Source organism: Mesoplodon bidens, assembly GCF_964165515.1.
Source record: "Mesoplodon bidens genome assembly, chromosome: 1".
Classification (NCBI taxonomy): Eukaryota; Metazoa; Chordata; class Mammalia; order Artiodactyla; family Ziphiidae; genus Mesoplodon; species Mesoplodon bidens.
The window spans coordinates 123,480,840-123,495,366 of NC_138176.1; the positions used below are offsets into that span (position 1 = coordinate 123,480,840).

General features: G+C 36.8%; 1 protein-coding gene across 2 annotated transcripts in view; it reads left to right on the top strand.

Annotated features, from left to right (window-relative positions):
* REEP3 (receptor accessory protein 3) overlaps positions 1-14,527 on the top strand; it is a 91,682-nt gene that overhangs the window by 30,149 nt on the left and 47,006 nt on the right. For both annotated transcript variants that reach the window (XM_081234741.1, XM_081234742.1), the window contains exon 2: positions 13,938-14,010. In XM_081234741.1, coding sequence (XP_081090867.1) covers positions 13,938-14,010 — 73 coding nt within the window. The remainder of the gene's footprint in view (positions 1-13,937; positions 14,011-14,527) is intronic.

Below are 14,527 nucleotides of genomic sequence, written 5' to 3' on the forward strand. Positions count from 1 at the left end.
GGTCAGAATGGCCATCATTAAAATGTCTACAAATAATAAATGCTGGAGAGAGTGTGGAGAAAAGGGAACCCTCCTACACTGTGGGTGGGAGTGTAAACTGGTGCAGTCACTATGGAGAACAGTGTGGAGGTTCCTTAGAAAACTAAAAATAGAATTACCATATGATCCAGCAATCTTACTCCTGGGCATATATCCAGACAAAACTATAATTCAGAAAGATACATGCACCCCTTTGTTCATGGCAGCAGTATTTTCAATAGTCAAGACATGGAAGCAGCTTACATGTCCATGGACAGAGGAATGGGTAAAGAAGTTGTGGTGCGTATATGCAATGGAATACTACTCAGCCATAAAAAAGAATGACATAATGCCATTTGCAGCAGCGTGGATGAACCTACAGATTATCATACTGAGTGTAGTAAGTCAGAGAAAGACAAATATGTTATCACATATGTGGAATCTAAAATATGACACAAATGAACTTATTTACAAAACAGAAACAGACTCACAGACATAGAAAACAAATCTATGGTTACCAAAGGAATTGGGGCAGGGAGATAAATTAGGAGTTTGGGATTAACAAATACAAACTACTGTATATAAAGTAGATAAACAAGGTCCTACTATGTAGCACAGGGAACTATATTCAGTATCCTGTAATAAACCATAATTGAAAAGAATATGGAAAAATATGTATATAATATATGTATATTAAAAAATTGAATTACTTTGCTGTACACCAGAAACTAACACACCATAAATCAACTATACTTCAATAAAAAAAGTTTTAGAAAATGGGTCTCAGATATCTTTTTTTTATATATGATGGGTCACAGTTACTTAGATAACTTCTGAATGTTGACTTCATTCAACTACTAATATTGGAGATGTTTGCTATGAGTTACACATTGCATAAATTACAAAGTTCTTTTGGTACAGAGCAAAGAGCACAGGTTTTGAAATTAGAAGTTCTATGTTTATTTTGTTTTGCCTTCGACACTTAGTGGGTGCTTAATTCATAAGATTGTTAGTCTCTGAGCCTTATCTGTAGAGATAGAGCAATAATATCTACCCCATGTATGAATTTCTTATTTGTAGTGACAATCAGAATGGAAAAATTACACCTGGTAAACTGGGGAATGCTGTAGATTTTGGCAGCCTTTGTCTTTTTTTAGTCATGTATGACATTCTATAGAACCCTGTCCACAGGATGCCTAGTTCCTTGAAGGCCTCAAAAGTTGGTGGTTCTATAGCATATTCTGCATTGAGTTGAGCATTACTATTATTATTTTTTAGATGTTGGGGATAGGAGTTTATTTATTTATTTATTTATTTATTTTTGCTGTGTTGGGTCTTCGTTTCTGTGCGAGGGCTATCTCTAGTTGTGGCAAGCGGGGGCCACTCTTCATCGCGATGCATGGGCCTCTCACTATCGCAGCCTCTCTTGTTGCGGAGCACAGGCTCCAGACGCGCAGGCTCAGTAGTTGTGGCTCACAGGCCTAGTTGCTCCGCGGCATGTGGGATCCCCCCAGGCCAGGGCTCGAACCCGTGTCCCCTGCATTAGCAGGCAGATTCTCAACCACTGAGCCACCAGGGAAGCCCCGAGTTGACCATTATTTTTAAACATTTTTCTTTGGTCTGGGCCTACCACATAGTAGGCCCTGGTGGTTGGGGGGTGAGGTGGTGGCTAGGGGAAAGAGTAAGAGGATGATGAAATACTAGTCTGATTTACTGTGAATTGATTTCTTTCCCCTTAGTTTTATCTTTAGCTTTACTTTTAGAGTAGAAATTAGAAGCTCTGAAGTAAAATTAGAAGTTTAGCTCTGACAACATGAAAATTCCAAGCTTTATAGCTCTTGATGACTATAATTAAAACATGTATAAAATCTTTCAAAGGAATTTTTTTACTGTGTTTTTGTCTCCTTGGCAGTTTTAAACCTGTATCACTGGTTAAAGAATTCAGGATTTGGGTTTTTCCTCATGGGTTTGACTTTTTCCTCGTGATTGTAATTTTCATACTTTTCTTTAAAGCCACTTAACTTGTTTTACTAAATGGGAATTCTCTACTAGAGAATTCTTAACAACAAATCTTTTCTTGAAATCTGTATAAGACAAAAGTTACATATTATTTTCAGTAATCATGTATGAACTTTTGCTACATGATGGCTGCTTAAACAGTGGCATAATGATTCATTTAGAAAGAATATACACAGATACATGGGTTATCACCAGACCTTGTACAAGTTGTAATCATTTAGCCTTAAACAGACAAAAATTTGTTATTTTCAAAGATTTATTAATTTTTGCCACTTTACTCTGTACAACTCTTTTCCCTTATGATCTCTTACATTTATTTTAGAATTTAAGACAGAGTTTGACAAAAGTCAAGATAACCACATTACTTCTAAAAATACAGTTAGAGCTTAGCATAGGGACAACATTTGCTTAATCAGTTTTAATCCAAGACTAAAGTAACCTAATGTTGTCACACCTTAGTTTGTTGAAGATGCAGAATTCAGAAATTCAAATTCTTGGGCCCCACTTCCAAAGATTCTCATTCCCAGTTGATTCCTATATACAGACAGATTTGCAAGCTTCTAAACCATTTATAGAGGATGCTTTTCAAGTAGTTCTCAAGGGTTTAGGATTCCACAGAGGATTCTACAATCATCGAAGCTAAATTCTCTAAGGACAACTTAATTGCATTTGTCTATTATTTATTTGCATTCATCTCTTATTTTTTGATGACCCTAAGAAAGATTTCCTCTGGGGGGAAAATACTGCTTTGAAAAAATTCAGAAAACTACTGTTATACAATAGGATTTCTACGACTCCCTAATATTTTATTTATTTATTTATTTTTTGGCTGTGCTGGGTCTTCGTTGCTGCGCGCAGGCTTTCTCTAGTTGCGGAGAGCAGGGGCTACTCTTCTTTGAGGTGTGTGGGCTTCTCATTGTGGTGGCTTCTCCTGTTGTGGAGCACGGGCTCTAGACGTGCAGTCTTCAGTAGTTGTGGCATGTGGGCTCAGTAGTTGTGGCTCGCAGGCTCTAGAGCACAGGCTCAGTAGTTGTGGGGCATGGGGTTAGTTGCTCCCCGGGATGTAGGATCTTCCCGGACCAGGGCTCGAACCCGTGTCCCTTGCATTGGCAGATGGACTCTTAACAACTGCACCACCAGGGAAGTCCAATTCCCTAATATTTAAGATTCTGCTTTTATTTTAAAAATTCACCAGAGTCTGTGATAATTTTAGAGACCTAATCTTCAAACAGAATTTAATTATGATAAAGGGCAAAAAAGTTTGCCCTCTTTCTCTTCATCTTGCATGAAGCCTTTTATAAACTTGATTGCTAGAATAGCCGGCCTTTTTGATTTCACTAAATTCTGTGAATTCTTTCTACATATAGTATTTCGTTGTTCTCCTAATAGAAACATACTATAGTTTCCCTTGGCTAAAACACATATAGGCAGTGGTGTGCTGGGAATGCTTAATAACTGGGGCAAAGGGACTGATTCATATCATTTGCTAATTTCCATGATGTAAATACTCCCTACAATAATAGCCTATTTCAAGCTACCAGTGTGATGTCACCAAATGGTGGAGCTGGGAGGAGACACACACAGAATACTTAGTATTTCCACCATACAGATAGAATAAGTGTAAATAACTTCAAGAGCATAGCAAAATGTAGTCAAAGTAGTTAGGAATAAAATAATTAGGAAATGTAGAGTTTGAGTATTTACTGTTTTGCTATTAATGTGTTTTATATATTTAAATTAGTTGATTGTAAGATATACAAGAAATTGTTTCTGTGCTTCTGTGGGGAAATAGATTTTTTCAAAATGGGAGAAGACTTTTACTTTGCATTTTCTACTTTATTCTATTTTTTAGATTACCTATGTTAAAAGTTTTAAGCAACAACAACAAAAACAGTATTTAAAAAGAAGCTCTCCAAAATATTTTCATGTGTGGCTAACCTGGGGAACCAACAGTGGTTCTCAGTCACAGCTACCTACACTAAAAAAATGCGTTTCTTGGTTCTCTGGCACCGTAGAGCTGAATTCTGTGCTTAATTGCAGTGCCCAGTGCATTTTAACTATTTGTTTATGCTCTGTTACGTTCTTTCAAATTATTTGAGAAATCATTTGCCAAATGTGTATGTTAGAATGTAAAGAAAAATAAGAGAATTAAGACTAGGAAAAAACAGCAATCAAAGTATAAAATAAAAATCTGGTGAATACAAGTACTATATAAATATGCCAAACTTAAGGCCCATCATATTGAACAACAGATTTTGCCTATGAGCTTCCTGGCAATTAGTGGGGGCGGGCAGGGGGAAGGAATAATATAATTCTTATCAGAAGGAAGGGCATCATTTTCTCAAAGAAAGCTAAGCATTGCATTGTACTGAATTCCAAAGTAAATCTCACACATGAAATTTCATATATAGGGATACCAATATAATAGACAATGCCCTTAATACTATTCCCCTAGTATTTATAGCCATGGGTTTCATGTGGCAGTTTCTTATAATATACTTCAAGAAAAAACAAGAATGTAATATTAAAAAACAACTCAGTTAAAGTGAATTTTCCCCCAAAGAAGATAGGTATCATGTTTAGGAATATAATCTGGTAGTCGAGCTTGATCCAAATTTAGAGTGACACTGCCTACAGAAATAAAGGTTTAGAACAAGGATGGTAAAAAAAAAAAAAAAAGGCAAATAAGTCCACTTAGCTTCCGTCCTTTGTTGTGAGCTTATGTTGGTGCTGTGTTGACAAGGATTCGGAGACCAGGGTCAGCAGAAAAGATTGCAGTGAATGACTAGCAATTTCTCTCTTGGTCACAGGAATGGGTAGCAGAGAAAGAAACCTCTGCATGTTTGCCATCCTTACGCCAGGCTATTTTATGTACATTTCACTGGTATCGGTCTTTAGTGTAAACTGGATTACAGACAGGTTGAGTTTGTTTATACTCTTTGATGAGGGCCTGGAGAGTATTGTATTTTACGTTGCTCTTTGAGAGTGTACATGGTATCTATGTTCATTGTGACTAATCCTAACGAATCTGGTACGTCTGTCTTTCATCATTCTGACTTTTCATCCTATGCTTTGTTTCTTTAATATTAGTTATCCCATTTTAGTTAATCTCTCGTCTCATTGAGTTTGTCCTTTAATGTAATAGAACACCATAATTAACTTTTTTTTTGTTTTGGAGCATGATTCTGAATGCAGTGGAATGAGGAGAATTTGCTGAATGAGTAACACCAGGCGCCAATGAGCATGGTCACGTTACGTATTAGCATTATATAGTTTATTATCAGCAATAAGCTGTTTGTAATGCTTCCTTTTAACAAACTACAATGTAAATTCTTTTCTATTATTAGAGCAGGAACTTGTAATCTAAAGATAATTTAGGGGGAATTAAAATAGTTCTGAAATTAAATGTTAATATCATTAACTATAATATTTTGGGATGTTTTTCTCTCTTCATAGCAATTTATACACTGCATGATTGTTCTAATCCACATATTACCTTAAAAACACAGTTCATCTGTTGGAAAAAATGCCTACTGACTCTCCTACTCTATTTCACCTGTTTGACTTTTTTTTTATCTTATTAAAGAAAATAGTCCTTAAATGGGTATTTTATACCTTCCTTGTAAGAATATAAGGTGATGTTACTTTTCTGAAGAGCAGTTTGGCAATATATATCAAAGATCTTCGGGGCTTCCTTGGTGGCGCAGTGGTTGAGAGTCCGCCTGCCGATGCAGGGGACACGGGTTCGTGCCCCGGTCCGGGAGGATCCCACGTGCCGCGGAGCGGCTGGGCCCCGTGAGCCATGGCCGCTGAGCCTGCGCGTCCGGAGCCTGTGCTCCGCAATGGGAGAGGCCACAACAGTGAGAGGCCCGCGTACAACAATAAATAAATAAATAAATAAATAAAAGCGCTGGGGATTTCCTTGGTGGCCCAGTGGCTGGGACTCTGTGCTCCCAATGCAGGGGGCCCAGGTTCGATCCCTGGTCAGGGAACTAGATCCCACATGCCACAACTAAAGATCCCGCATGCCACAATGTCCTATGTGCTGCAACTAAGACCTGGCGCATAAAAAAAAAAAAAAAAAAAAAAAAGATCTTCAAAATCTCAGCCCATTTGACTTAGCTATTCCCCTCCTAGGATAATGTCATTGGGAAATAGTGATTTTTAAGTGTGGATTTTGGAGTGAGAGTGCCCGGCTTTGAATCTAGCCAATAAAGTTATAAGCTGTATGGACACCGGATTAATTTCTTAACTTCTGTAAGGCTCAGTCTTTTTTTTTTATGTATTTATTTATTTTTTATTTATTTATTTTTGGCTGCGTTGGGTCTTCACTGCTGCGCGCGGGCCCTCTCTAGTTGCGGCGAGCGGAGGCCACTCTTCACTGCGGTGCGCGGGCCTCTTATCGTGGTGGCCCCTCCCGCTGTGGAGCCCGGGCTCCAGGCGCGCAGGCTTCAGTAGTTGTGGCACACGGGCGCAGTAGTTGTGGCACACGGGCGCAGTAGTTGTGGCACACGGGCGCAGTAGTTGTGGCTCGCGGGCTCCAGAGCGCAGGCTCAGCAGTTGTGGTGCATGGGCCCAGTTGCTCCGCGGCATGTGGGATCCTCCTGGACCAGGGCCCGAACCAGTGTCCCCAGTGTTGGCAGGCGGATTCTTAACCACTGCGCCACCAGAGAAGCCCCAAGGCTCAGTCTTTTCATTGGTAAAATAGGTATGAAAATAGCACATATCTCTAGGTGTTATTGTGAGAATTAAATGAAGTCATATACAGAAAGTGCTTAACATCCTGCTTAGTATAAAATGTTGATAAATAATTTCTGTTATTAGTAATCAGAGGAAGATTGTTCATCATAGCATTAATTAAAATAGTACACATACAGGAACATATGATTTTCATTCATGTGAAGGAATATTATACTTTATAGTTGTTAAATGATGTTCTTAAAGAATATTTAAAGATATAAGAAAATGTTCATAATAACATTTAGTAGAAGGGCAGGACAAAAATCTATATGCTCTCAGATGTCAATTGATTGTTTTTAGTATTTTATAACATATTTATTAGAACATGTTTTTAAAATAGTCTTTAAAATGTTATGTCTTAAACTAATGTTTTTAAAAGATTATAGAAAAAACTTGAAAAGATAATACCAAAATGCTAAGACTGGATCACTGTTAAAGATTCTTAAAACTATGTGATAGGGATAGGGGGATTTATTTTATTAATACTATACTATTTGTGTATAACTTCATTTTTCATAATGTTTTTTAATAAAAGAATGACAAGAATAATAGATAAAAAAGGAAGTTTAAATCCTTGGAATTAGTGCTTTGTAATTTGTTTAAATGTAAATTACTTCTTGATCAGTGTTGTTATTTAACTATTATTGATGCATTTTTAAGGTTTTCAAAGAATTTGAGTGATATCAGACTTGTGAAAGGTTTGATAAAAATTATACCAAATATACATAAATATATATTTGGAATAATCTTTACCAAAAAGAAAGATGGTTTATTCAATAATGGAATTACTTGTGATTTTTATTGTCTTTTTTATACTTTTCTATCTCTTACAAAAATTCTACAATAAGTTCTTTTTAAGATCTTAATCAGAAGAAGCTTTAATCAATTTTTTATGAAATGATGTTTAACTTTTATGCTTTAATGACATTAATTCTAGTATTGAAAGCACTTTTACTCGTTGCTTCTTAGACTTGCCTTTGAACATGATATAATTCTCTAAAACAATTTTGGTGAAGGATGGGTTGTGTCGTACCGTCTGTCCAGAAAATAGGTACTTCAAGTATTTTCCATATATGAAAAATGATATAAGAACCGTCTTCACTACTGCATTCCCATAAATTTTATTTCCTTTTTTAAATAGTGTTTTTCAATACAGCCAGTGTTTGTATAGGCAACTTTACCTTAGTGAGAGGGAAGGCTATTATGAGTATTTTGGCAAAGTTCTCCCATCTGTAGGCAGAAATAAGACTAAGAGTAAATGAGTAGCTATTTCTTCCTACCTCTATAACTGAAATGATATTCAAATTTATAGGTCAATTTTATTTGTAGAAAATACTCCCTTTATAAACCGTAAGTTTATCTTGTAGGTGGCCTTCTAAAATAAACTTTATTTGATTTTATACAGTGTGTGCTCATGCTTTGGCTTTATGCCTGACCTCCCAGGTTGCAAACATCTCCAGTAGAAGCCAATATTAAAGAAAATGAACCCCAAAATAACCTAGAAAATATTACAGATGTTAGTAATAAATTATCCAGTAATATTCACGTTGGAGCCATAATAAATTATAATATTAACAGTGGTGGTCCTTAAAAATTGTCCCACTATTCACGAAGACATTTAATCTTTCCAGCGTTCCAAATGAAATACATTATTGTTTTCTACTCTTAACAAAAGTTAGGTGTTAGGGACGTTGTGTTTGTTCATTTGACTGTTTCTATTCAATACAGAGGTTAAAAAAATAAAAGCAAAACACCTGTATGTATAGCATCAACTAGCACCAAACCTTACTATATGTGAGAAAATTATCTATTTTGGAAGTCAGTTATATATACATTAAAAATTCAAATGATCTAAAATAGAGTATGCTAGGGACTTCCCCGGTAGCACAGTGGTTAAGAGTCCGCCTGCCAATGCAGGGGACATGGGTTTGAGCCCTGGTCCAGGAAGATCCCTCATGCCATGGAGCAGCTAAGCCCGTGTGCCACAACCTCTGAGCCTGCGCTTTAGAGCCAGCAAGCCACAACTACTGAACCCGCATGCCACAGCTACTGAACCCGCGTGCCACAACTACTGAAGCCCACGTGCCTAGAGCCCGTGCTCTGCAACAAGAGAAGCCACTGCAATGAGAGGTCCATGCACCACAACGAAGAGTAGCCCCCGCTTGCTGCAACTAGAGAAAGCCCGTGTGCAGCAACGAAGACCCAACGCAGCCAAAAATAAATAAATAAGTATTAAAAAAAAATAAAACAGAATATGCTAAAGACAAAATGACTAATCCTGACAAATTCTACAATTCACAATAAAAGTAATTTAGAAGTCTATGGAGGAGGGTGGGATCTTGAAGGAAAAAAGTGAATTAATTAAGTAAGAAAAAATGGAAGAAGAGGAGGGAGGATAAAGAGGGAAGGAGGCATTGCAGGCAAAAGCACACACTGCAGGACTGAAGTAGAAATATCATACAGGAGGCATATTGAGGAAACCATGTTGAAACAGACGGTTTATATAAGGCAGTGGTTTTCAAAATACATCCTGATGAACCCCTCCATGGGCTTGTTGGCAAAGGGGTGAAGAGGCCAGCTACTGAAGTCTTTAAGCAAGGTAGTAGAGCAGCTCAATATTAGGAAGGTAGAGTAGATATTAGGTAGTAGAGTAGATCAATATTAGGAAGATTGATCTGACATTGGAACCAGAGGCTGAGTTGGGAAACCATTCAGTAAGTCAGATGAGATGGCAAGAGCCTAAATGTATCATTGGCCACTGATTTGAAAATAAAAGAGGATGGATGTGTGGATGCTCACCAAGGAAGAACCAACAGGACTGAGTTACAGATTGGATGGACGATGTAGCAGGGGAAGGAGGCATCAAAGATCCATACACTGAGAGTGATGGAGAATCTCATGTTGAATTTAAATCCAGCGGTACTTGATTGCATGGGAATATGGAAGATAATATGTTGATTGTGTCCAAATTCTCAAGGGAAATACGAAGTGGATGGAAATGGCTAACTTGAATATGTAAACTATAACTGTGGTGGCTAACTTTGGGATTATACCTTAGGTCTGCAGTGAGGATGAACACATAGCAGACCTGAGAGTTGTATTCTTGTTTACACCTCAGGTCCTAAGGTAAATCACTTTCTTAAAAGTCACTAAGGTGGAAAGCCTCTGTGCCTTGTGGGGTGCCTGTGTTAAACTGAAAAGCCCTAGGCTCTGTGGCACAGCTAAAAATCTCATATCCAGAGTCTGGGTATTGGCTTCTGGTGAAAGAGCATTCACAGGGTAGTATCGTTAGGTAAGGCAGAGAATGTTAATCAAGTGACTTCCAGGTGGTGAGGATAAAACCCCCAACAAAAGAAGACTTGGTGTTCCTCTAACCTGGTTACATGAGCCCCAAACCCAGGGTTCAGCTTTGTGAAGGATAAGAAAGTCACGAGGGATTTATAGCCCCTCCCCCTCCCCCAAATAATCTGTAAGTAAACTAAAAAATCTCTCTTTATCTCTTATATAGAGATATAAATATTTACTTGCTCTCAGTGTAAGAATGCTTATTTAATAAATGGAAACATTTATTTAATGTAAAAGTTCTTAAATATACAGTATGTGTTAAGGGCTGAATTATGTCCCCCTCGCAAAACTTGTATGTTGAAGTCCTAACCCGCAATATCTCAGAATGTGACTGTATTTGGAGATAAGATCTTTAAAGAGGCAATTAAATTAAAATGAGGTATTTAGGGTGGGCCTGAATCCAATGTGATTGGTGTTCTTACAAGAAGAAGAGATTAGGACACACACATGGACCAAGGTATGACCACGTGAGGACACAGTGAGAATGTGACCATCTGCAATCCAAGGAGGAAGGCCTCAGGAAGAAACCAAATTTGCCAACACCTTGATCTTGGACTTCCAGCCTCCAGAACTATGAGAAAATAAGTATCTGTTGTTTAAAGCATCCAGATTGTGATATTTCATTATGACAGCCCTAGCAAACATAATACAGTATGTATTTCAGCAAACTTCATAAACAAAATTGAAAGATAACAATAACCTAGAAAAATATTGGCTAACATACAAAACAGACAAAGAACGGCCTCAAATCAACAACACTGTAGTAACAGTGAGCACACCTAGCACCCAGATCCGGGTCTTAAATACCATCATCCAATAAAAGGAACCGAGGCTGCTTGGAGGAGTGGCTGATTCTAGGAATGCGACCGGAAGTACACAGTATGAGCCTGGCGCATTATGTGTAGTGCTAGAAAGTAACAAATTGCTAAAAAAAAAAAAAGAAAAAATCCCTCACAATTATGGAGGTATGTCAGAGGGACACAGGAACTAACCGAAAGATGTCCCAATGTTCAAAGCTTTTGAGCAACAAAATAAAGTATTATTGGATTAAAATCCAAAGTGTAAAATAAACCTACGAGTCCATATTGACATAAATACATTATTGAATAAATAAATAACTGGGGAAGAATAGACAAATCTCCCGTGCAGAAGAATTCCAAATAATTTATATAGCTACTCCACTCTCAAGGAGGTAGAGGGCAACTCCCCACTCAAGCATGGCCTGTGCATAGTGACTTCCTTCCAAAGACTACAGCATGGAGGTGGTGGGAGTAACCTTAAAGTTACCAAATCTAACACACACTACCTCAGCCTGGTGGTCAAGGTTAACATCAACAGTGATAAGCCATACTAATAGTATGTGCCCTTAATATGATGAGATGGAACTTAGCCTCCATGATCTTCCTCCCCCAAACCCACACCTCAGTCTAATCATGAGAAAAACATCAGACAAATGCCAGTCGAGTGGCCTCCTACAGCATAGTTGTCCCATATTCCTCAAAACTGTCAACATCAGGGACTTCCCTGATGACACAGCGGTTAAGACTCTGCACTCCCAATGCAGCGGGCCCGGGTTCGATCCCTGGTTGGGAAACTAGATCCCACACGCACACCTCAACTAAAAGTTTGCATGCCACAACTAAGGAGCCAGCGAGCCCCAACTAAAAGGAGCCCATCTGCTGCAACTAAGGAGCCTGTAAGCTGCAACTAAAGCCCAGAGCAACCTAATTAATTAATTAAAACAAAACAAAACACATGGTATAAAAAAACCATCAAGATCATTTCCCAAGCAAAGTCTGAGAAACTTACAGCCAAGAGGACCTAAGGAGGCAAGACAACTAAATATAATATGCTACCCTGGATTGGGATCCTGGGACAGAAAAAGGATGCTAGGTAAAAACTAAAGACATCTGAATAAAGTTTGGACTTTAGTTAATGATTTATTAATTATGATAAATGTACCATACTGATGCAAGATGTTATTGATTGGAGTAACTCAGTGTAGGGTATTGGGAATTATCTATACCATCTTCCCAACTTTTCTGTAAAAATAAAACTATGCTAAAATACTCTTTTTAAAAATAGATTAAAGAAAGAAAAGTAGACAACAGAATATCATACACTCATGTATCAAAAAACCAGTGAACACTTGAGAAAAACTCATACTTATAGTGCTCAGAAATGCACATTAGAACACATAAGGCGATTATTTTTCTCCTGTTTAGCTGGCAAACTTTTTTTAAATGATGATACACACGATTGGCAATGTATAGGAATGCAAAGTGGAACAACTTCTCTGGAGGGCATTTTTGGTAATAAGTAGAAATTTGTGTACTCTTTGAAGCAGCAATATCACAACCAGGAAGTGTATATCAGTGTGCATAGAAATGTTTTTCACAGTATTATGTGCAATAGCAAAAATCTGGAAATTAACCAAAAGCCTATAAATATGGGACTGTTTAAGTAAATTATGTGAATCTCAATGTGGAATGTAATGAAGGTATTAATACTGTAGACTAATATTTGAAGACAGAAAATTCCATGATGTTATGTGAAAATGCCAATTGTAAACCATATATACTGTGTCATGCCATTTCTGTATCTGACACACACACACACACCCTCTTGGATCTGGAATTTGGTGAAATAATTGTAACAGAGAGCATTAAATTAAGTCCTATTAGTGATTGTCATTTTATAAATGCTTTAAGAGTTACTTTAGAATGGATAGAGATGTGGTGTATGTGTATATAGATATATAGATATATAGATATATAAACATAATGGAATATTACTGAGCCATAAAAAAGAAAGAAATAATGCCATTTGCAGCAACATGGATGGACCTAGAGATTGTCATACTGAGTAAAGTAAGTCAGACAGAGAAAGCCAAATATCATGTGATATCACGTACATGTGGAATCTAAAAAAAAAGTACAAATGAACTTATCTACAAAACAGAAAGAGAGTTACAAATGTAGAAAACAAACTTATGGTTACCAGGGGGTAAGGGGGGAGGAATAAAATGAGAGATTGGGAATGACATATACACACTACTATATATAAAATGGATAACTAATAAGGACCTAGTGTATAGCACAGGGAATTCTACTCAATACTCTGAAATGACCTCTATGGGAAAAGAATCTAAAAAAGAGTGGATATATGTATAACTGATTCACTTCGCTGTACACCTGAAGTTAACACAACATTGTAAATCAACTGTACTCCAATTAAAAATTTTTTAATTTAAGATATATTGTAATAAATGTATCAAGTATTATTTCACAGCACTGTCATAATTAGACATCAGTGCGTCTCAAACCAATGCAGTGAAGGGCCACTTTTTCCATTATCCCAAATTATGTGTGTGTGTGCATGCATGTTATGTTTTAGGTATACTACACATGGATAAAAAGTAGGATTTGCATACAGTAAAGTGTTGCCTGTGGTTATTTCTGACTGGTAGCACTGGGGCAAATTTTATTCTTCTGGCAATTTTGTACATTTTCCAAATGTTCAAGTATCTACAGAATATTTTTTGTAATTAGTAAAAAAGATTTTAAATGGCAGTTTTTAAAAATAAATCTTTTCTTCCCATGAAACTACCTAGAATATTGAAACCATCTTTTTGTTTAACAAAAATTGTATTTTTAGTTTGCTTTTCTGAGTGGATTTATACACAGAGTTTTCATACACATTTACACTGTCATGTGTTCTCCATGTACTTTCTACTTTTCTATTAGGTGAAATTTTCATGAGCTGTTAAAAGCATTATTATGTTTGATTAGTCCTCTTGTACTTTTTACTTTTAGGTTGGTGTTTGGAATGCTTTATCCTGCATATTATTCATACAAAGCTGTGAAAACAAAAAATGTGAAGGAATATGTAAGTATAGTTTCGTGAGTGATCAATTCTAGTTGAATGTATCCATCATATACAGTACTAGAAAAACTGCCATTATTTTAGAAACAGCTGGAATAACGTTTTGGGTTAAAAATGTGATATAAATGTAATAAAGTTAGTCTTTTTTAAAACTAATTTTGAATACAATTGCAAAGTGGAGTTTCAAAAATAGTTTGCTGTCACTTGGCATTTAAATAAATATGATCCCCAAATGAGTAACTGGATCTCTTATTCATTTAGACTTTAAGTCCCAGTAAAATAAGAGGTTGGGAAATTGTCTGTTTTTTAGTCTTGTAAATTGATAGGTACACCAAGAATATCTCTCTGGTCCCAAAACCTTTTTTCTTCCTTCATAGTTGTTTTGTCCCTTTCTAATTGATTTAATTACATAGATACCTCATGACTACTGACAATTACAACCTTTTTTCTTCTTGAATCATACTATATTTGTAATGATTTCCTCTTCAGTCATCAATGTTTCTTTCCTCTTTTACTTTCC